We start from the raw sequence: 22,635 nt of genomic DNA on the forward strand, positions 1-22,635 counted from the left end.
GAGAACCTGCCATGTTCTGGTCTCTTTCGAAGGCATATTTTTCTTTTTTCACGGAGGGCCAGGTATCAGAGAAATGCTCCCTCCTGAGCTGTCCTGGCTGCCAGGGGGCAAGGCTCACAGACCTCCCCTGCCACTCGGAGCTGCACCCTCTCCCTCCGCAGACCCACAGGGATCAAGGCCAGGGCTACCCTCGGGGGCCAGTGACAAGGTGGGCTTGAGCGCAGTGCGCACCTGCTCGGTGGACAGGGGAGAGCCAGAGGGAGCAGATCAGGGCCGAGAGGCAGACCCGGCTCAGCATCAGAGTTCCAGTCCAGGTCTCTGCTTCCATTCCCAGCCCCACCCCAGACCACCTGGCCACCTGCGGGCACACGAGCAGGTGTGCAACCTGCTTTTGGCAAAGACCGCAAGGAAAGCGGAAGAGATCGAAGCGCCACATCCGCGATTCCATAGGCCGCGTTCAGCCGGCCGGGGGCAGGGGGAGGGGGCTGAGCCCCTAATTAGCCATTTCCAGTATCACAGAGGGGCAGAGGCAACACCGGCTTTCTTTCCACCAACACTCGGTCCCCTGTCTTTTGTCCTAAAAGAGATTTTTTTGGCTCATAACCACCCAGAGAATAGCCCCATTTGCTGTCATGGCCCCCCAATCTGAGGACCCCAAGACCTGAGCTCCCTGAGGGACATTTCTAACCCCTGGATCGTGGGGTTTCTGGCGGGAAGAGCCTTCTGGGACAGGGCTGGCTTCCCACAAGCCGCAGACAGCAGGTAGGGTGGGGTGGAGGACCGGGATCGGGTTCCTTCACGTGGGGGCAAACGGGGAGATGGCAGTGGGCCCCTGGGGAACCACCCAGCCCTCTTCTCCACCCCAAGATGGACAGAGAGTGAGTGCCCCCTCTCCAAGGGCCAATGGCCCTGCCACGCTCACCTCCTAGGAGCTCCCACTGCGCTCCTGGGGGCTACGCACCCCTGTGCAGAGCTGGCAAACCCATCAACGCAAGCGACCACGCTGGCCTGAGCCCTGAACGCCTCACCAGGCTGCTCAGACCCCTTCCTCCTGAGGCCCCCCAGCGGCAAGCCGGCTCATTCCTCTGAGGCCTCTGGGCCTCTCCCTCCACCCCGTCCACTGCGTGAGCCAGGGCATCGTCGTCTATCTTGGGGTTCAGTGCACCCTACCTTCACCTTTCACCCCAAACTACCCTGCAAAACACACCTTTGTCTCCCGATTGCAGGCCCTGTCAGGGCGGGGTCTCCAGAGCCCAAACCTTCATGGCAAACGCTCACCTCTCCTGGGAGAGACCGTCCGAGCCCACGAGACTGGCGGGGCCCTGGGAGGGGGCTGTGCTGGGACAGGAGCTGAGCTCCGAGAGCCAGAACTCCCCAGGGGCGGCCCCATACCTGCTGGCTCTCCGCGGGGGCGCGGGCCTCGGCCTCCCTCGGCTGGTGGTCCTCTGGGGCCAGGGCGGCGGGGGGAGGGTCCGAGGCCGGCTTGGCCGCCGGGGTCCCCCGGCCCCGGTCGGGCTCCTGGGCGGGGGAGTGCGAGAGGTCGTCCCCCAGCCCCCCGAAGCTGCCGCTGCTCTCGGAGGCCTCGGGCTCGTCCTCGTCCTCCCTCGGCTCCAGGTCAGACAGGTAGTCCTCCGGGTCTTCAAAGTCCACGTCTTCAGTTTTAAAATCCTCGGGGCCTTCCGCGTACGCCTCCAAGACGGCGGCCAGGGGCACCTCGTAGTGCGGGTAGTAGAAGAGGTCGTGGGGGATGACCGAGACCTTGGAGAGGGGCGGCGAGCGCTTGAAGTCCAGGCCTTCCTCGCTGTGGCTCCCCAGGGTCTCCAGGCTGACCTGGCTGCTGGGCGGGTTGGAGGGCAAGTTTCCACCCAACTCCGGGGGGTCCTCGGCCTCCCCCTCCTCCTCCCCGCGCGGGGGCCGCGGGGACTTGCGCTTCGCCTTTTCGTACACCTCCGGCTTCTTACCCGCCGGCTCCTCCTCGGGGGCCAGCACACAGCCGCCGTCTTCCTGCTCGGGCGTTTCCGGCGGATCGTCGGGAGCTTCCATCCTGTGGGCCGATTTGCTTCTCCTCTTGCCCAGCTTCTCGGCCTGCTCCTCCGGGGCCTGCTCCTCCGCGGGCCTGTCCTCAGGAGGCGGGGGGTCCTCGCCGAAAGCCTGGCTGGTGGAGGCGAAGTCGACGAGGTCACTGTTAAACTTAGAGGCTTTCAGGGGAATGCCTTCGAAGTCGTCTTCCTCGTCCATCGCCTCCACGGTCTGCAGCGTCACCTCGATGACCTCCGAGGGGTCGGCCGTCACCGTCTCCTCTCCGAGGAGCGCGCGGGGGCGGCTCTCTTCGCCCGGGCCGGCCGGCCGCTCCGAGGCCCGGTTCCCGGGGGCAGAGCTCTGGGCAGTGGGAGAAGGCCCGGTCCTGCTGTCCGCCAGGGAAATATCACCCAGGGCCTGGTCCGAGGCTGCCTCCGGGGCCCCCGGGGCGTCCTGCTTCGGCTTTTCCTCGGCGACCACCGGGACGCGCCCGTCCTGCTTCCACCAGTCCTTCGTCCCTCTCCGGCCGCCTTCGAAGTCGAAGTCTTGGCTGTGGACGGGGTCCTTGTTGCAGGAGGCGTCCTTGAAGATGTCTGTCTCAAAGTGCACCGTTTTCTTGATGGGCAGGGAGCTGGACCTGTGGTTGTCCTTTCTGGATAAGATGGAAGATTCTGGAGGTGGCTCGCTGAGGCTGTAGGTCCTCTCTGAGGCCCCGTGGGTGTCCCGGTCCATGCCCTGCCATGAGACCTCGATGAGGCTGTCTGAGGGCACGGGGCCAGAACTGCCACTGGGGCGGGATTCCTTCCAGTTCTCGGGCGTGTCGCAGACAAAGACTTTGGAGGGGGGCGGGTGGCTGGTGTCGTGGTTGACGGTGTAGGCCCGCTCCCCGTCGTCAGTCACATAGAAGACGGTGCTCTCCTGCTCCGAGGGCGTTTCTTTGATGCGGACGAAGGTGGACTCGATAGGGGCGTCTTTATCTGCGTCCACAAAATCCTCCTGCGGAGAAACAGGGCAGCGTGACGTCAGCAGCGCGTTGAAGTACGACGTATCCCCCCCCCGTCCAAGGGCAAACCCAAAGCAGGAAGGCCGCTTCAGATCTAATGCCCAGGGTTCTAACTCACGTGCGAGTGGTTGCCAAAGACTACTGTTGCTGCCAAAGTATTTAACAAAGACTATATTTTTCCAGCTCTGGATGCAGAGAAATCTCAGTGAACTAAACTGTAAGTAGGATGAGCCCTTCTAAGTGAGCAAAGATTTTCAGCTTCTTCCCACCCACCCCAATGTATTTTTATTGATTTCAGAGAGGGAGAGGAAGAGAGAGATAGATCAATGATTCTCTCTCATCACTGATGTGAGAATCAATGATCAGCTGTCTCCTGCACACCCCCTACTGGGGACTGAACCTACAACCCGGGCATTGCCCTGACCGGGAATCCAACAGTGACCTCCTGTTCAAAGGTTGACGTTCAACCTCTGAGCCACACAGGACAGGTGGCTGTCAGCTTCTGTGGGCCGCTGCCGAGTCTGGGGAAGGACAGGCGGAGCGCTGACCACCTGACATAAGGGAAGATCAGCCACCTCTTCACTGACAGTGTGGGCAGGTAGGAATCGGAAAGGACCCCAAATGGAAAACCAGATCCTCTGACAGAATCATAATTCTCCCCCACGGGGCCATTTGCTGAGCAGGAAACAGCTGTGGGCAGGGCTGCAAAGCAGAGAGCGACCTCGGGGTAGTGCAGTGGTTGGTACCCAGTGCACTGGTGGAATCAGTGTGTTGACCTCATCTTAAAACTAGGTGAAACCAGAAAGCCAAAATTAATCAAAACGGCACCATATCCCTTCCTGAGTCCTGGGAAGGCCAAATCAATTAGTTCCTCGTTGTAAATCCTTGCTTAGGAAAGGACCACATTCTTAGGGGGTGGGGGAAAGGGAGGGAAATGTTGCACTCGGTCTGACATAAAAGAAACAATGTTAAGATACCAAGAAGCAGGGGAATGAGACCCATAGTGAAGAGAAACAACAGTCATTAGAAGTAGACCCATATATGAGCCAGGGTTAGAACCAGCAAGAAAAGATGCTGAAATAACTGTTTAACCCATGCTACAAGAAATACACAGGCAGTTTTTCGGGCTGAAGAGAAGTGATCATAGAGGGAAGCCAGGATCTGAAGGAGGGAATGAAAAATGCCTGAAATAGTAAATATAGGGTCAATATAAAAAACTAAAAACTTTTCTTAAAAAAGCCTCCTAACTATTTAAAGCAAAAATGTGACCAAGTATTTGGATTAGAATTTGGAGAAGTGAGGCGAATGACTGTAATAGCACAACGGAATGGGGAGGAAGTGAATGGAATCAAATGTTTGCATATATTAAATATATAAAAAAATGCATTCTACTGGAAGTGTTATAATAGGAATTCACCGTAGACTGAGGTATGTTTAAGATGAGTATTACAACCCCTGGAACAACTCCTAAGAAGATAATACCAGGAGATGTAGCTCAAAAGCCCACAGTGGAGCTAAAATGGAAACAAAAGAATAACTGAATCATCCAGAACAGGTCAGGCAGGGAGAATGAAGGAGCGCAGACCAGGCAGGACCAGTGGAGAGCAAGTCAAGCTGGTAGATGGAATCGCTTAAGTGGCCACAAACACACTCATTCAATGACATGCTAATTCTTGTCAGAACAGATAGAAAGCAAGACCTGACTATAAGCTGTTTATAAGAGATGTGTATAAATATTAGTACACACGCTGCAAAGAAAAAGAAGGAAAAAGATATAGCATGCAGCCCAGCCGGCGTGGCTCAGTGGTTGAGCATTGACCTATGAACCAGGAGGTCAGGGTTTGATTCCTTGTTGGGGCATGTACCCAGGTTGTGGGCTTGACCCCCAGTGTGGGGCATGCAGGAGGCGGCCGATAGGCGATTCTCTCGCATCGTTGATGTTTCTATCTCTCTCTCCTCTCCCTTCCTCTCTGAAATCAATAAAAATATTTTAAAAAATAAAAACGATATAGCATGCAAATAGCATGAGAAAGCTGGTATGGCTACATATTTCTATCTGACAAAGTACCCGGCAAGAGAAAGAAAGAACCTGCGTAAAACTACCACCACCGCGTCGCCAGGATGATACAACCATCCTAAACGTGTATGCGTTTACAGCATGGCTTCAGCATACACGAAGCAAAGACGGACAGAGCTAAGAAAAATAAACCCACGATCATGAGTTGGAGATGTTAAACATTTCTCTCTCACACTCACTGATAGGAAAGGAAGAAAAAATAGCAGTATGCCTGTAGAATATGAGAACAGCACATTAACCAACCCGACCTAATTGATACTTAAAGAATGTGAAGACACCTTCTTTTCAAGTGCATATGGTACCTTTAACCACAATAAACTGGGGCATCGAGCTGGGCACAGTATCTGGTGCACGGATGGCTAGGGCTTGAAGAGTGTCTGTTGAAATGAACTAAGCTCAGCTGAGCTGCCAAGGAACAGTTCGATGGGTGCCTAGATCAGCTGGGACTTGCCGCCTGTCCTCCGCTGGGGATGTATGCGGACTGTTCTGTGGTGACGCACTATGTTCTGGGACTCAGGGCGACTTCCTCAGGTCCCCCCTCTCCTTCCTCCGCCCCAGCCTGCAGCCCTGGGGAGACCCAAGTGTCAGAACTGCTGAATCCTGGCTGTGACGCCTACAAACACCCTAAGTTTGAGCTGATTTCACACTTTGCCCACATCTCTAAGAGCTCAGGGCTAAGTATCCCCGAGTTTAGTCATGGACTAGGAAATTTACAAAATATTATTATATCATACTAGAGGCCCTGGTATTATATCAAATGGATTCGTGCCCCAATGGGGTCCCTTGGCCTGGCTTCCACCCTCCAATTCGGGACCCCTCGGGGGATGTCGGAATGCTGGTTTCAGCCCAATCCCCACAGGCCAGGCTGAGGGACCCCACGGGTGCATGAATGCGTGCACCGGGCCTCTAGTATGCATAGAAGATCTTTGGTTAATCTCTTCCCGCCCTCCCCCCACCCCCTTCTCTCTGAGGTTCATCAGTCTGTTCCATGTTTACATGCCTGTGCGTTGAGCGTCTGCCCCCCGGTGGTCAGTGTGCATCAGAGCTACTGGTCAAACCATCGAACAGTCGCTTAGGTTTTTATATATATAGATATTGTATAACGTATACAGCTACACAATTTAATATATTAGACTATATATTGTATTATTGTAAAAACAATAACAGCCCTAGCCGGTTTGGCTCAGTGGATAGAGTGTCGGCCTGTGGACTGAAGAGTCCCAGGTTCGATTCCAGCCAAGGGCACATGCCAGGTTGTAGGCTTGATCCGGGGGCATGCAGGAGGCAGCCAATCAATGATTCTCTCTCCTCATTGGTATTTCTATCTCTCTTTCCCTCTCCCTTCCTCTGTAAAATAAATAAAAATACATTTAAAAAAAACTGTTAAAGGTGTGTTTTGAACACTGTCTTTTATAAATTTTCACCCTCTGATAAAATCTGGTAGACTGCTAAAATGTTCTATCTGACATCTAAAAAATCAGGAAAGTTACCCTTATTACATGCGAGCATCTTTTATAACCTTAATGCAGTTTGGTATGTGAAGAGGTTTGCAGGAGGCGTGGCTGCCTAACTTCCCGTCCTGCTTCTCACATAATACACGTCAGACGTGATTTTGAAATTAACACGGGGCAGGGCGACGCTCGAGGGGCTGGAGATCAAGTTTTGATGATGCCCACTCCCCGAACAACACCGCCCAAGCCCGGTTCAGCGAATGGAAATGTACAGTTTCAGAATTAAAGGCAAGGAAAACCAACATACGGCTTCCAGCTCCGGGAAATGTTCTAGAAACTGGGCCACGTAGGTCACGATAGACTGCTCGTCCGGCGTGTCAACCATGATGTCTGTTGAGAGAGACACGGGCGTTAGAAGGACACACGGACACGCGGCCTTCCAAGAGGATCGTGCGGCGCCTGGTGTGAGGGAGCCCTGGCCGCTGCGGTTTTCCCCGTCCTGCGCTGGCGGGGAAGCAGGCCGAGAGGGGGATCGCTGGACCGTGGCTGGTGAACGGGGCCCGAGTGCAGAACCCGGGGCTCCTTATCCCCAAGGTCATCCATCACTCCTCCGTCCCTCCACTGGGAGCCGCGAGCTCACGGCAGCTCTGTCGGCGGTGCGGTGACCCAGGACCCCTCCTCGCTGCCGGAGGGCGTCCCGCACTAGCCTGACCCACGGGGAAGCCACTTTGACAGTGACAGCCACGCGCCGGGAAAGGGCGTGTCCTGTACACGGACGGGCCTGGGCCGGAGGGAGCACTGAGAGGCACGGGGCGTCCTTCAGCGAGTCGCGCAGCGACATGCAAACAGGACCGTTTCCAACAGCCCGGGGCGCACCCGCGGCAGGAGAGCCCACGAGGTGGTCCGTGATGCAGCCAATCAAAACAGCTCATGAAGACATTCTAGCCACACGCAAAACACGGATGTCAAAATTAAAATGTCAAGCAAAAAAAAAAAGAAGAGACAAAACTAGGCATACACGGAATGGCCCCATTATGTTTTAAAAAAAACAATTAAATGCATAGAAAAATACCGGAGAGATGACCCCGGCGGTAGGAATGTAGGTGTTATTAAACGTCCCCATGGGATTTCTGTGTGTGTGCTCCCGGGACAGCATGTGCAACACAGACAATGAGAACCGTTAGGAAGGAAGAGAGCGCGAGAGCCGCCGCTACCTTCCGGCTCCAGGAGCCTGGGGATGTGGAGGGCGTCGTGCGCGATGCGGAAAGCCTTCTCCAGATTCTCCCGCATGGAGTCCTCCAGGGCCGCCTTCATGTCCACCAGGCTGGGGTCAATGGCCTTGATCACAGCCAGGAAAGCCAGCCCGCTCCTCCAGCTGCCCGCGAAGTCCTGCACCGCCACGCCGTACCTGCGGGAAAGCAGCGGGCGGCCCCAGGAAGGAGAGCCGCCAACGGGGTCAGCACGCAGCAGCCGCTCGTCCTGCCTCCGAGTGCGGCCGGGGGCGGCTGAGCGCATGAGGCCGGGCGCCCTGAGCTCCAGAGAGCTGCACGGGGCCATCACGTTTCCCTCTGGACAAGCGGAAGGGGAAGGTATGCTCCTACGAGGAGGCCACGCAGGTCTCGTGTTCCCCGAGGTCCAGATAGACAGGGAGCAATGATGTAATGCCATCTCATCAGGGACATTCCGGACAGCAGACGGCATGTGCTGTGATAACATGGAGCCAGAAAGTCCCCCTGCACCCCGCTGCTCCCCCCCCACCACCCGGACTTCCCGGGCCGTGGCCTTGGGCAAGTCCTGCACCTGCCAGGCCTCAGGCTCCTCAGGGATAAACAGGGATCCCCCACTGTGACCTCCTGGTGGCGGCCGTAGAGAATACTAGCTTGAACCCCAAGAGCGGCCACGGCAGGCGGACACCCAACGGGCCACGCAGGCAGCACCCGGAGCCACCCACTAAGTGGCAGCTAATGTCATCTGTGAGGGACGCAGAGAGCTGATGCTGCCGGCACTGATTTCCTTTAGAAACCACCCCGAGACCTGCCCGTTTCCCCACGGTGGTCACCGAGTTCTCTGGAAACAAACCAATGGCCCCACCTTTTTTATTAGGAACCAGAGGCTCAGGGCATGGATCCATGCACCGGTGGGGTCCCTCAGCCTGGCCTGCCCCCCTCGCAATCCGGGACCCCTCAGGGGATGTCGGCCTGCCTGTTTCCGCCTGATCCCCACAGGCCAGGGGATCAGACCAAAACTGGCAGGCCGACATCCCCCAGGGATGCAGTAGTGCGCAAAGCGGCAGGCAGGGGGAGGAGCCCAAGCCTGGGCTGGGCACCTTACCGCTCCCGCTCACCCGGCCCCACTGCGCCCGCTGCTGCCATGGCTCGGTAGCACTGCCGCGGAGGCAGGAGAGGCGGGAGGACACCCACCACTGCAGCTGCGTTCGCCAGCTGTGAGCCGGCGTCTGGTGCCCCCGTCAGCTGAGCAGCACTCCCGCTGTGGGAGCGCACTGACCACCAGGGGGCAGCTCCTGCGTTGAGTGTCTGCCCCCTGGTGGTCAGTGCATGTTATAGTTACCGGCTAGTCATCCGGTTGTCTGTTTGCTTAGGCTTTTATATATATAGATCATTAAGATTCACAAGAAGCTGAAAAGCAGCGAGCACCGTACGTCCCAGAGTGTGTCTAAGCCAGGGCACCAACATCGGAGCAGATGATCAATGAAGCTCCAGGCCTTGCGGGTCTCACCAGCTTCTTTTTCACGGGTGGTGTATGCCCCGTGACATTCTGTCACAGGCACAGAGTCCTGGAGCCACGGCCTGCAGCCATGGAGACTCAGAACTGCGGCCTCACCCCAAGGACACCTCCCTTCCTCATCACCCCGGCTCTCTCTGGTTATTTACTTTTATTAGAGAGAAAGGGAGAGGGAGAGAGAGAAACATGGATGAGAGAGAGAAATGCCGATGGGCTGCCTCCTGCACACGCCCACTGGGGATCGGGCCTGCAACGCGGACATGTGACCTGACAGGGAACCGAACCATGATCTCCTGGTTCATGGGATTGATTTCTTTTTAAACAACATGTAATGACTGTTCGCATACATCAACTCCACCGTGCTCTGCCCCTCAATCAAAACGCCAAAGACCCAGCCTCACTCCCACCTGCTTCCTTTCACCTTTGACCCTGCACACGGGGAGAAGGGACTGGATCTCTGCGGTGCTGGAACGTGCTGGAACCACGCAGGCGCTTTCCCGGGGTCTCTACCATCTCAGCCTAACCACCCTGCAGGGCAGCGGGTGAAAAGTTCCCACCTTGCAGCTGTGGCCGGCGGGAACGCGGCTCACCAGGGAGTTCACCCAGCGTGTGCACGGCAGAGCGGAGGTGCCCTGAGCTGGTGTGGCTTTCGCCCCGCGCGGCCTGGCTTTCTCCCCAGCCTTGCCCACAGCCCGAGGCCCCGGGGCTGCCGGCCACCACCAGGTAAAGGCCCGATGCCAAACGGCTGAAAGGCCCTGCCTACCGCCGCGCAGGGTCACACAGGAGGCCAGGAACCCTGCTCCAACTCGCGGTGTGCATTTTGGAAAGGCCAAACCTAACTGCTCAGCGACCGCCTTTACTGTTACTAGCTTTTAAGTGGGTGCAGACCGGACGACACCTGGGCCCTTCGTAAGAAAATATGCACGTGCTGTTAGGACCCAGGGACAGCCCTTCTGTGGGAGTGGACGCGGGGGCAGGCCCCCTGCTCGGATTTCCGGTCCTCTCATGAGCTTTCTGCGGACCGCATTCTGCAAACACAGTTCTCTGAGCACAAACCCTGGAAACGCCCGGCGGCCTGCCCTGCCAGGCTCCCTGCAGCACAGGCACGGAACGGGCGCAGAACCTCACGGCCGCCAGCCCCCCGCGCGGCGCCCACCCGGGGGTCCTGCTCCCCTGCCTGGCCGCGCCCGGCGGTGGCTCACTTGCGCGTTTTCCGCTGCACCCACGCCAGCAGCGTCCGGATGGCCTTCCTCTGGTCTTTCACCGACAGCGCCGCGCTCCTCTCGCCGGTGGGCGTGGGGGGGAAGGAGGAGTCGGAGTCGGTGCCCCCGGAGCCGGGCGACAGGCTGGACGGTGGAGAGTTTCTGCTGAGGTTGCCCGTGAGCTCCTTAATCTGGAAGGAAAAGAACCATTTCAGACCCCGGGACAGACCCCGAGCAAACCCTCGTCTGACCCCGGGAGCCTAGGGACCCCGAGTGGAGGAGCGGCTCATGCAGACAGGGACAGGCCCCTTCCCGACACGGGGCAGGGGGCAGGGCCGCGCGCAGGGTGGCCTGCCCGTCGCGTGTGCCTGGTCGCGCGGGCAGTGACAGTCCGGGGAGCCATCTCTCTCCGAGTGTCTGTAGCTGTGGCCAGACTCCGCACGCAGGTCTTCCTGGCCGGACTCCCCTGTCCTCTCACGTCGTGGCCTATGGCTCCCAGAACACAGCGCGCTCTTCCAAGCCCGTGGCCTGTGCTCTTCCGGTCCTGCTGCCTGGATGTCCCTTTCTGCATCTCTGAAGTCCCGGCCACTCAAAAGGTGGTTCCCATCACGGGGCACGTGTGAGAGGGGCGGACGCCCAGGCCCTGCCCCAGACCCGCAGAGTCAGAATCCGCGTTTCACCCCCACCCCTCCTCCCCCCCGCCTCTCCCCTCGATTCGTGTGCACAGTCAAGTCTGAGAAGCACTGGTCTAGCACACTCCTACCCACCCGTCAAAACCCAGCCCTGATGTCCCTCCCTGTAGGCTGGCGTGATGGATGGAAGTGTGCCTCCTTGCCCTCGCCCCTCCGAGGTAGCGGCTCCTGCTTGGGGCCCTTCCAGCACTCGGCTCACACCCGGAGGTGGCCTGCCCCAAGGAGCTCTGTACGACACGGCGGACTCACTGATAAGCCCAGAGGTCATGACTGAGGACTGGGCATGCCCAGAGCCTGGCACACAGCAGAAACTCAACAGACAGGTACAAATGAATGGGTGATGGTCTGGGGCCGTGGTGGGCAAACTCATCAGTCCACAGAGCCAAATACCAACAGGACAACGATTGAAATTTCCTTTGAGAGCCAAATTTTTTAAACTTAAACTTCTTCTAACGCCACCACTTCAAAATAGACTCGCCCAGGCCGTGGGATTTTGTGGAAGAGCCACACTCAAGGGGCCAAAGAGCCGCATGTGGCTCGCGAGCCGCAGTTTGCCGACCACTGATCTGGGGGGACGGAAGGCCTTGACGTTGCACACATCTTCAGGGTGTTTCCGGCAGCTCTCGGGGAGAAACTGAGCCTGGAGATAACACAGCTGACCACACAGCTTGTCTTCCTGCTCACCACGCATCATGACCAGGCCCCCTTTTTCCTAGATGCGGGAACTGAGGCTCAGAGAGAGGGTCTTTGGTTGTGCAAGTTCAAGGCTCACCTAGAACTTGGTCTGTCCCATCCAGACTTCGTTTGGGCTCGTCCCTCCCTGAAACGTAAGCACTGAGCCCAAACCCCAGCCCATGGCCGCCATCGAGGGCACTGTACTCGGGAGGGCAGTCCAGTGATGCGCCCGCGTTCTCTTTCCAACGAGGGGCGTGAGAGGTGAACCGGCAGCTCCTTCTACCCGGGAGAGGGCGTGAGCGTGACTGTCAACGCCGCCTTCGCAGCCCGGCCCCGGCCCGGCCCCTCTCCGTAACGCCTGCGTTTCCAAGCAGAGGCTGACGTTGCTACGGATGGAAAGTGACGTCTCCCGCCCCACGTGCCTCTTCCTACAGCTGTTTCGGGCGGGCCTTTACTCTCTGATGAGCCCGGCTCGCTGTAGGAAAGGAACTCTACCATGCTCAATCTTCGGACGTATTTCCCCAGTTCCTGTGACACTGGAGAATAAAGTCACTTTTTCGAGGCAAATATTTAATTCTTCCATTCCCAAGAGGCTGGATAGACTCTCCTGGGGAACAGCGCTCTCACCACTTTTAAAATCACGGGGACTCGAATCTCTAGCTACCGGAGCCCTCCGGTTCTTTTCCAGGAAACAGAGAAGCCAAAACCTGCCGGGAACTGAATCCCACTGTCGCCTCGATCTGGCCCCACTCCGTGCTGCTGGCCCCGAGCAGACGCGAGGAGACTGTTACCGCGCGTGACAGAAAGGCAAGGCTCGTACCTGGAAGAAGAGAATGATGTTCCATATCAGCCCGAGAACCAGAGAGGGGTTGCCGTCTGCTATTTCTGCCGCGTCGATGCTCACCAGTTTCACCTGCAGGGAAGCAACGGATGAGCTTAGCGGGGCGGCCACGTCCGAGGAAAACAGGTTGTTTTCTGATGCCCTCGTGGGCCTGTCTCTCTGTCACGTGTGCTGCTCAGCATTGCCCGAGGCCGCCTCTCAGGGCCCGCAGGCAGAAGTGTGCGGAGGGGTGATTCACCATCACCCACATAGGACTTACCCCGCACAGGCACCAGGCTAAGCTCCTTACACGTACCAGGTGCACCGGTTAATAATGCGGATTCCTTTCAATCGATGGAGTTACACATATGTGGATGCATATGCGATTTGAAATGTATGTTATTTTTGTTGTATTGACAGCAAGCTTCAAAACTTCATATGTCAAATTTGCTGAAGGTGTTAACATCATATTTTTACACTTAAAAATGTTGAATTTCGTGACCCCGCAAAAAAAGAGCATTTGCGGGAAGTTTTAATACTTTATTTTGAAGAAAAAGTTATCATAACTTCGGGAAGCTTATGGTGAACATGCTCCATCTCAAGATACTTGTGAACGCTGGTTTTAATGCTTTAAAAGTGATGATTTCAATGTGAAAGACAAAGAACGTCCAGGTCAACCGAAAAAGTTTGAAGACCAACAATTACAAGCATTATTGGATGAAGATGCGTGTCAAACTCAAAAACAACTTGCAGAAAGATTAAATGTTGCTCAGCAAGCAATTTCTGATCTTTTACAAGCAATGGGTAAAATTTTAAAGGAAGGAAAATGGGTGCCACATCAACTGAACGAAAGACAAATGGAAAACCGAAAAGTCGTCAGTAAAATGTTGCTTCAACAGCACAAAAGAAAAGTCTTTTTTGCATCGAATTGTGACTGGCGATGAAAAGTGGATTTATTTTGAGAATCCCAAATGCACAAAATCATGGGTTGATCCAGGTCAACCATCAACATCGACTGCAAGGCCAAATCGCTTCGGAAAGAAGACAATGCTCTGTGTTTGGTGGGATCAGGAAGGTGTGGTATATTATGAGCTTCTAAAACCAGGTGAAACCGTTAATACTGATCGCTACTGACAACAAATAATCAATTTGAACCATGCTTTGATCGTAAAATGACCAGAATGGGCCAGAAATTAATGGGCCAGTAATTTTGCTTCATGATGATGCAACATCACATACTTCAAAACCAATTAAAGACACGTTAAAAGATCCTGCCTGGGAAGTCTTAACCCACCCGCGGTATTCACCAGACCTTGCTCCTTCAGATTACCTCTTGTTCCGATCTATGGCACACGCACTTTCTGAGCAGCACTTCAAAATGTACCAAGAAGTGGAAAATGGGGTCTCTGAATGGTCTGCCTCAAAACAAGAAAAGTTCTATTGGGACGGTACCCACAAATTACCTGAAAGATGGGGAAATGTGTAGCTAGCGATGGACATTCCTTTGAATAAAGCACTTTTGATGTTTCTCTTGAAACGATCGTGTTTTCTTTGATTACAAAGTCCGCATCATTAACCGGTGCACCTGGTATTACCTCAGTTCGCCCCCACACCAGCCCCTCCACGTAGGCACTTCTGTTAGCCGGGCATTTCAGGTGAGGAAGTTCCAGCGAGGTCGGACGTGACGTGCCCAGGGTCAGTCATCTTCTCCAGGACAGGTCTGTGCATGCTACGCTATGAGCCCCACCCCTGCAGCGTGAACACGGCTGTGGACAAGCGCAGAGCAATGACACCGGCCATCCTGGGCCACGATGGGAACGAGAATCGCCCGTGGGTAATCAGCCGCCGCGTGCCGGATAAGGCTGCTCCTGGAGTTTCGGGGTCATTACCAAATAGCCTGCTGATTGGCTAAAACGTGCCCATCTGAGAAACCCTTAGGACATTAGCTACTTATTCAACTGCTGACCCCAGATGACGCTCTTAGCAATGGTTCTCAAGGCAATGGTTCTCTAAGTGTGGGCCCCAGATTGATCTCCTGGGAACCCCTTACCAACGCAAATCCTGCCCCAGACCTACTGAACCAGCGGCTCTGGGAGGGGCCCCCATGCGCGTTTCCACCGGCCCTCCGGGTGAGAATGAGGACCATGCCCTTAGTCCTTTCATTCTGCAAACAAGACCTGAGCCCGCAGATCAGAGAGGAACAGGCAAGACCTTGCAGGCCACCTGTCTGTCACGTCTCCCCTTTGTCCTTTACACCCTTCATACATGTGAACTCCATTCTTCAGGGGGCAGAAGGGGGAAGGGGAGTCACACTCCATCCCATCCACCCACCGAAAGCAGGCGATTCGCTGGGTTTTAGCGTGTTCACAGGTGAGCACGGCATCACCACAGTCCATTTCTGAGCATCGTCATCCCCCTGACAAGAAACCCTGTTCTCCAGTGTCACGTGTGACACTGTGTTCATTCCTGGGCTGTGAGGCCCTTCTCCAGCAGCGGGGGGACAGTGCAGGGGCGGCCAGGCCCGCTCAGCCCTGGGATGGGGCGTGGGGAGCTTGGCAGGGGGCGCCTGGCATCCCTGGGTTCCGTCTCTGACCCCCGGCTTGTAAGTCACTCTGTGCCCTGCCCAGCGCGCTTTCGGTAAGTTCCTTCGCTGCTAAAACCAGCCGAACGGAGCGTCTGCGGCCGGCTGCCGGGCCGCCACGTGAACGGCGCTTCAGGACCAAGCGCAGGGCGGGCGGGCTGCGGTGTCTCCCCCGCCTGCCCGCTGGGGCGTCCTGCGGGGCGCTCCGGAAACCGCATCCCGCCAGGGCCACCCCTGCCCGTGCAGGACACGAAGCAGCGTCCAAACAGAAGAAGCGAATGGAAGTCTAGAAAGTTCTATCCAGAGGGGAGAATCCTGTACGTTCTCCTGGCTCACAGCCTCTCCTCTCGCCCCGCGCCTCTCCCGGCTGCGGGTTCCGGAAGGAGAACGTCCACTGGCCCTGCGGAGCTGCCCAGCCCGCCGCCCCCTTCCCCGGCGGCGGCCACGGAGCGTGGTCCTGAGGGAGGCCCGGGAGGGAGAGGGCCGGGCCGCCTCGCCCACAGACTGGTTAGCGGTGCCGTGCACTTTGAACTTGGTTGCCTTTCCCCAGGCTCCCCCCACGCTTCCCCGTGACCAGCGCTCCACCTCACGCTGTCCTTGCCGCGGCGGGAAAGGGCCTGCTCGCCAGATGCGTCACATACTTACGTTGCTATCTTCCAGAAACTTCAGTGCCTTCGCTATGTTGTTCAGCCGGAAGATGCGGTGGGACGAGGATTTGTACTCGTGGAGCTGAAACAAACCAGACAGAGCGCGTCCGACAGCGGTCCCGGCCCGCGGAGCCCGCTCTCCTCGCCGGCTCACATTAATCTCGGGGAAGTCGGGGGTCCCAGCCGAACCCACCCTTTATTTATGGTTCCTGGGGCTTCACAAGGCCCAGCCGGTGAGTGGGGGACCCAGGGGTGAAGCAGGGGACAGACGATCAGGCTCTTTCTCTCTGGCCCAGCTCCTGCCTTTGATCGGCCTCCCCCTGCAGAGCCCCAGGCCGCACTCTGCGCCCGTGGACGGTTTCCATCAGAGCAGCAGCCTCTGCGGGAGCGTCACCGGCAGCTGCTAAATCACCCGCCCGTCCCCCCGGGGGCAGATGTTCCCGCTGGCTGGCCAAGGGCTTCGGGAACAGTGATCCCAGGTCAGAGAGAGACAGAGGAGAGGAGGGGTGGGGTGGGGGGGAGACAGAGACAGACAGAGAGGGGGGGGCAGACAGAGAGGTGGGAGAGAAAGAGGCAGACAGAGAAGAGGGAAGAGAGACAGACAGAGAGGAGGGGGAGACAGAGACAGAGAGGAAGAGGAGGAGGAGAGAGGATGGGGAGACAGAGAGGGGGAGAGAAAGAGACAGGCAGAGAAGGGGGAAGAGAGACAGGGGAGAGGGAGAGACAGGCAGGCAGAGAAGAGGGGAGAGAGACGGGGAGGGAGAGGGGGAGGTGCCTGCAGAAGCCCCAGCCCAGGGATGCCCGCTACACGGGAGCACCACAGGATGCCCGCTACACGGGAGCACCACAGGATGCCCGCTACACGGGAGCACCACAGGATGCCCGCTACACGGGAGCGCCACAGGATGCCCGCTACACGGGAGCACCACAGGATGCCCGCTACACGGGAGCGCCACAGGATGCCCGCTACACGGGAGCGCCACAGGATGCCCGCTACACGGGAGCGCCACAGGATGCCCGCTACACGGGAGCGCCACAGGATGCCCGCTACACGGGAGCACCACAGGATGCCCGCTACACGGGAGCACCACAGGATGCCCGCGTGCCCCTCCAGGGCCTGGGCGGGAAGAGCTGACGCCCCCTCTCCAGGAGGGTGTTGACATGACAGGCAAACCAGGGGGTGTCGGTCCCCCCGGCATGAAGGCCAGGCCACGTTCCTGGGTCATGGCTGCCCCTCTGTGTCCGCCACCAGGAGCCCCTCAGGAAAAATCAAACCCTGGAGGGATCATTTTGGCCAGGTCACTGCCCCCCGCCCCCCGCTCTGCACAGGGGACATCGGGAGTGTTGTGGAGACGCGTTCAGTTGTCACCCTGGGGGACCACCGGCATCCAATCGAGTGGGTGGAGACCAAGGATGCGCTGAGCAGCCTGCAGTACGCAGACGGCCCCCCCAAAAGGGACTCTCCCACCGAATCCGCGGCAGCACCAGGCCGAGCCGCGGCTGCGAGGGGCCAGGGCCGGCCTGCGCACGGCAGACGCCCCACGTGGGGGGGCTGGCTCCGATCAAAGTGAAATAGCCTCAAGGTCAGCGGGTTCAATTCCGTTCTGGTCATACTTATAAGAAGGTTCTAGAAGCTGGCAGTTCGTTTCAGCCTTGGGATGGATGATAGAATTTGGTTGTAATATACCCTCCCATCATCCTGATTATTATTATTATTTTTTAATCTTTATTGTTGAAAGTATTACACGTCCCCCTTCCCCCCACTGACCGCTTCTAGCTCGCCCCCGCGCCCCCCCCAGGCCTCCACCCCCTACTGCCTGTGTCCATGGGTGATGCATACATGCACACAGGTCTTTGCTTGGTCACTTCTCATTCCCCACCCGCCTTCCCTCTGAGACTCTGCACTGTTCTATGCTTCTCTGTCTCTGGATCTATTCTGTTCATCAGTTTATCTTGTTCATTAGGTTCCACATAGGAGTGCGATCATGTGACACTTGTCTTTCTCTGACGGGCTTACTGCGCTTAGCATGATGCTCCCCAGGTCCCTCCATGCTGTCTCCAAGGGGGAGGCTCTTTTTTATGGCCACCACCCTGCTTCTTCGCTATCGCTCTGGTTAATACGAGGGCGGGCCAGTTCTTATTCTTTATCATATTCACAGAAAACACCGGGCACTTATTCATCTACTTACTAAAGTATATTTGCTATAGAAAAAAAAAAGAGGGGGATGCTGCGTGGTTCCGCAGGACTGTGTCAGCCTGATCACCGAGGAAGGAACGTCCCCCACGGTTGCGTGCCATAGGACGTGCGTAGGGCCAGGACGCACACGCGCGTGGGTCTGTGCCAACAGGAGCCGCCAGCACCGCTGCCCTTGGCATTGCTTTCTTTCTGACCCTTCCGCGCCGTACGTACCAGATTTCGCCCAGACAGGACTTCTAGCAGCGCCATTAGGATTCTGCCGTCTTGGATGTCGAGGAATAAATCTTTAACTTCCAGAGGAGGGTCGCACTGCGCAAGGAGGGGAAGGGGACGGGCGGTTAGAGACCTGTCACTTCCAGAACTAGTTCCCTGTGCAGCTGTCACTCAGGAGAGAACTTCCCAACACCCGTGTCTGTCCACGGCAGTCAGGCCCATCCACCCACAGAGGGCATAAGCCCCCTCCCCAGGGGATGCCCGAGCAGCGGGTGGCCTGGGGAGCTGCGGGGAGACTGTGTCAGGGGCCCCATCGAGCAAGTGACCCTTGGGGACCCTTCTAAGATGAGATCTCAGACCCCAGAGTCATATCACACCCACGCTGCTCTTCAGGGTAAAAGAAAAGGCATGCCAGAGAGTTACAGCCTTCCGTCGGACAAACTAATTCTAGAAGCCGGGCTCACATCAAACGCCCTGGGGCAAGCCCTTCGCCTCAGCTTTGGGGACCCCCGAGTTTGTACGAGTGTTTGTACGAGTCGGCTCTTTGGTCCAGTCCTGTTCCTCACAGGACACACTGCCTGACCACAGTGCCACCGGGACCCACCCCGCGAGGGCGTGACCCTGGGTCAGTGACCCTTTGGGCCTCGGTCCCGATGTCGGCAGGGATCCCTCATCCCCAACGCTGCTCGGTCCAAGCATCACGCCTTCCTGAGGGGCCCGTGGCCACGTCATCAATATGCAGTCCAAGTCTGGAGGTGGGACACCCCCGCAGAGGAAGCCGGGGGGAGGCTGGTGTTGATGGACACACAGACGGACACACAGCCGGCCCGCTGACTGCTGGTAGTTGGCTGAAGGGAGAGAACCTTTCCTTCTACCCCCACGTCTGTGGGTCTGCCAGGATCTCAACGTTTGAGAGGCTGGATTAGATGTACATCTATATGTTTAGCTAGACAACGTACCACATGCTCATGAGAGCAAACTGATCTAATTAAAATTGTATTAAAAAGTTAACCGGCCCTAACCGGTTTGGCTCAGTGGTTAGACCGTCAGCCTGCGGACTGAAGGATCCCAGGTTTGATTCCGGTCAAGGGCATGTACCTTGGTTGCGGGCACATCCCCAGTGGGGGGTGTGCAGGAGGCAGCTGATTGATGTTTCTCTCTCATCCATGTTTTTAACTCTATCCCTCTCCCTTCCTCTCTGTAAAAAGTCAATAAAATATTAAAAAAAAAAAAAAAAAGTTAACCGGTGGATGTGCCTGCCTCTTTCCTCCACCACACCAGGCCTCCTGAGATACACTGTTCTCTCAGGATGCACCTTCCTCACGTCCCACTCAGAGGCAAGGGGGTTAGACACACCTGAGTTCAAATCCAGGTCTACCCTCAACTGAACTTGGCCTTGGGCACTTTCCTTCACCTCCCTGGGCCTGAGCACCCTTGGCTCCAAGGTCTGGATTGGAATCTGACCCACCACAGGGGACGGGAGCTGCAATGGGGTGAAAGTCCTGTCCTCCCCCACAGCACCTGTGCCCTAGACCAACACCACCAGTCAAACCAGTTTCCTATTGAGTGGCTTCCTCCCTGCAGAGTCTTGGGGTGCCCAGGCACGGATGCCTCAGGGCTGAGTCCTGCAGGAAAGTGTCCTTAGCTGGTGCCCCTCCATAGGGAGCCACCCTTGAAGCATCGTCTCTGTGCCCCACTTGCTTCTCTCTCTGGGTTCCTGGGTCAGTAAATGGCACCCTGAGCCCTAGCTCACCGGGTTCTCCCTGCTGCCCGGAGGAAAAGGCTCCTCTCCACACGGGACCTGGGGTGTGAAGGGGCCTGGCCGGGAGGAGGCGGACACCCCACTCCCAGCCCGGCATTCTTCCCTGAGCCCTGACCTGGAGGGCCTGCTGTCTAGGTGTGCTGAGCCCACCAAGGGTTTGGCTTCACGCGGCCCGGAGTCCACAGGGCCGGCTGGAACTGGTCGGCCGGATGCTCCAGCGCAGGGATCTGCAAACTGGGCTCCCCGGGCCCCTAGGCTTCAGCAGAACAGCTTCAGGGTGCCCTCTGGGGGCTGGGGGCCGAGAAGGAGGCTGATCCGTTGCACCCCCTTCATCAGAGAGGCCCAGCTACTAGGGGCCTTTGTTCAGGGTCTCAGGTAAGGCTTTGCTTAAAGAAAGGTTTCTGTGAACTAAAGCTTTAATGCCGCCTGGTGAAGAGCTACTGCCACAGAACCTCCGGGAACAGGGTCCACAAACCCCCATGCTAATGAGCCCCACCCGATGCTAATGAGCCCCCATCCAATGCTAATGAGCCCCACCAGATGCTAATGAGCCCCCACCCAATGCTAATGAGCCCCCCAATGCTAATGAGCCCCCATCCAATGCTAATGAGCCCCACCCAATGCTAATGAGCCCCACCCGATGCTAATGAGCCCCCATCCAATGCTAATGAGCCCCACCCGATGCTAATGAGCCCCCACCCAATGCTAATGAGCCCCCACCCAATGCTAATGAGCCCCCCAATGCTAATGAGCCCCCATCCAATGCTAATGAGCCCCCACCCAATGCTAATGAGCCCCACCCAATGCTAATGAGTCCCACCAGCACAGATTCCCTCTACCTTTCAGTGCTGGGGCCTCTGGCAACATTGAACAGTGAGGCTGGTGCTCTCTGCTCCCGGGGACAATGGAAGGGGGTGTCCACAGAGCTGATGAGGACATGGTGTAAGTGGGGGTGACCCCGGAGACCCACGGTGGAGCTGGGGCCCCGGCACCCTTTCCCCAGCCAGCCTGGGAGGCCTGTGGTGTGTGTCTTGTGAGGGGAGGGGGTCCAAACACAGGGCGATCCCACCCACAGGTGCTCAGCAAGGGCTTCGCTTCCAGGGCAACAGCAACGGATTCTGAGCCACAGGCAGGTTATTTTCCCTGCAAACCCCCGCAGCTCCTGGGGCGCGGTCCAGGCCGAGCACCGGGCATCGGCGAACGGAGCCTCCAGGAAACATTTCTCCTGCTAATGGGAGGCAGCCATCGAGAGACCCGAGCCAACACCCCCTGAGGGACGGACAAACAACGTTTCCAGCGAGCAGCCCCACTGTGCCGAGCCTCGTGTGCGAGTAGAACTGGGCAGCGGCAGCGGCGGCGCACGGCCTTGGCCGCAGTCCACCCTGCGAGAAGGCAGGGGGCGGGGGAGGGGGTTGAAACGGCTCCAGGACAAACACGCCAGGGCCCGAACGTTCCGTGGGCTTCATGAGATCGGTATGGCCGAGCAAACAGCACCCCCAGGGCTTTCTTCATGATCTAACCCCTCCGGTAAATGAAGGACTTTTTCCAGAAGCCAGAGCCTCGGTAAATATTTCTGACAGCCTTCAAATTGCAGGTAAGCCCCATTCCCCAGGGAGGCCCTGGGCTTCCTTCACATGAAAGGCTGCTCTTGAAAGTCTCGGGGTTGGAAACGGGGCTGTTAATTTTGCCCCGTTTATTAGGCATCAGTTCCAGGTGCTGCCTGATTTATCCCCAGAGTGGGTGCGGCCCACCTGCCCGCGGACGGCCGAGCCGGCCAGGCCAGGGGGAGAGGGCCCCGCAGGATAAATGCTCACGGAGGCGATTTGGGGTGGTGAGCGAGTGCGCGGGGATTGGCTCTGTTCCCCTCTGTACCTCCCTGTATTTATTTTTTAATTAAAAGCAAAAAAAAGAACGGAAGAAAGCCGCCATGGCTACCCTCACACACATCAGGGATCAGGAGTTCAGTGAACTCAGGACGGGGACTTTCTTCCAGAAATCGCTCTTCTCTTTCTGAGCCCTGCCGGAAACGCACCCACCGTCAAATGACTGGCAAATGACAGGGAGTCTCTCACCTGAAGAGTTCAGGAGCCCCCTGGGTCAAGTGTACCCCATCCTACAGGTGGGGAACAGGGGTGTGGGTGGCCAGGTGCTGCCGGGGAAACACCCCAGGCTGCGAAAATCAACTCCGTGAATGCGAATTTCGGCCAAGAGCCCCACTCCTCACAAACCACATTGGGTTAAGTCTAAGGACAGCCTGCCTGACTAACCACGTGGACCCGCGGGCCCAGGAGGCGAGGGGTCTGCCGCCGCCTGTTCGGAGACCCAGAGGGGGGGATGTCCGCAGAAAGAAGGGACGTGGGTGGGCTGAGTCCTGGTAAGAGCTTTCTGATAAAACAGCGCGGCCAGCGTGGCTCAGGGGTTGAGCATCGACCTATGAACCAAGAGGCAGGTCCTGGTTCGATTCCCGGTCAGGGCACATGCCCGGACTGCGGGCTCCATCCCCAGCGGGGGGCGTGCAGGAGGCAGCCGAGCATCATTGATGCTTCTCCCTCTC

The 22,635-nt window shown here is 57.4% G+C and overlaps 1 protein-coding gene across 2 annotated transcripts in view; it reads right to left on the minus strand.

Moving 5' to 3' along the window:
- The window catches only part of CLMN (calmin), a 93,015-nt gene that overhangs the window by 14,981 nt on the left and 55,399 nt on the right, over nt 1-22,635 (minus strand). For both annotated transcript variants that reach the window (XM_079769508.1, XM_079769509.1), the window contains exons 3-9: nt 18,320-18,415; nt 15,908-15,991; nt 12,682-12,774; nt 10,495-10,685; nt 7,765-7,958; nt 6,858-6,940; nt 1,393-3,015 (exon numbers count right to left, since the gene is read on the minus strand). In XM_079769508.1, coding sequence (XP_079625634.1) covers nt 1,393-3,015; nt 6,858-6,940; nt 7,765-7,958; nt 10,495-10,685; nt 12,682-12,774; nt 15,908-15,991; nt 18,320-18,415 — 2,364 coding nt within the window. The remainder of the gene's footprint in view (nt 1-1,392; nt 3,016-6,857; nt 6,941-7,764; nt 7,959-10,494; nt 10,686-12,681; nt 12,775-15,907; nt 15,992-18,319; nt 18,416-22,635) is intronic.

This window comes from Cnephaeus nilssonii (genome assembly GCF_951640355.1).
Source record: "Cnephaeus nilssonii genome assembly, chromosome: 4".
Classification (NCBI taxonomy): Eukaryota; Metazoa; Chordata; class Mammalia; order Chiroptera; family Vespertilionidae; genus Cnephaeus; species Cnephaeus nilssonii.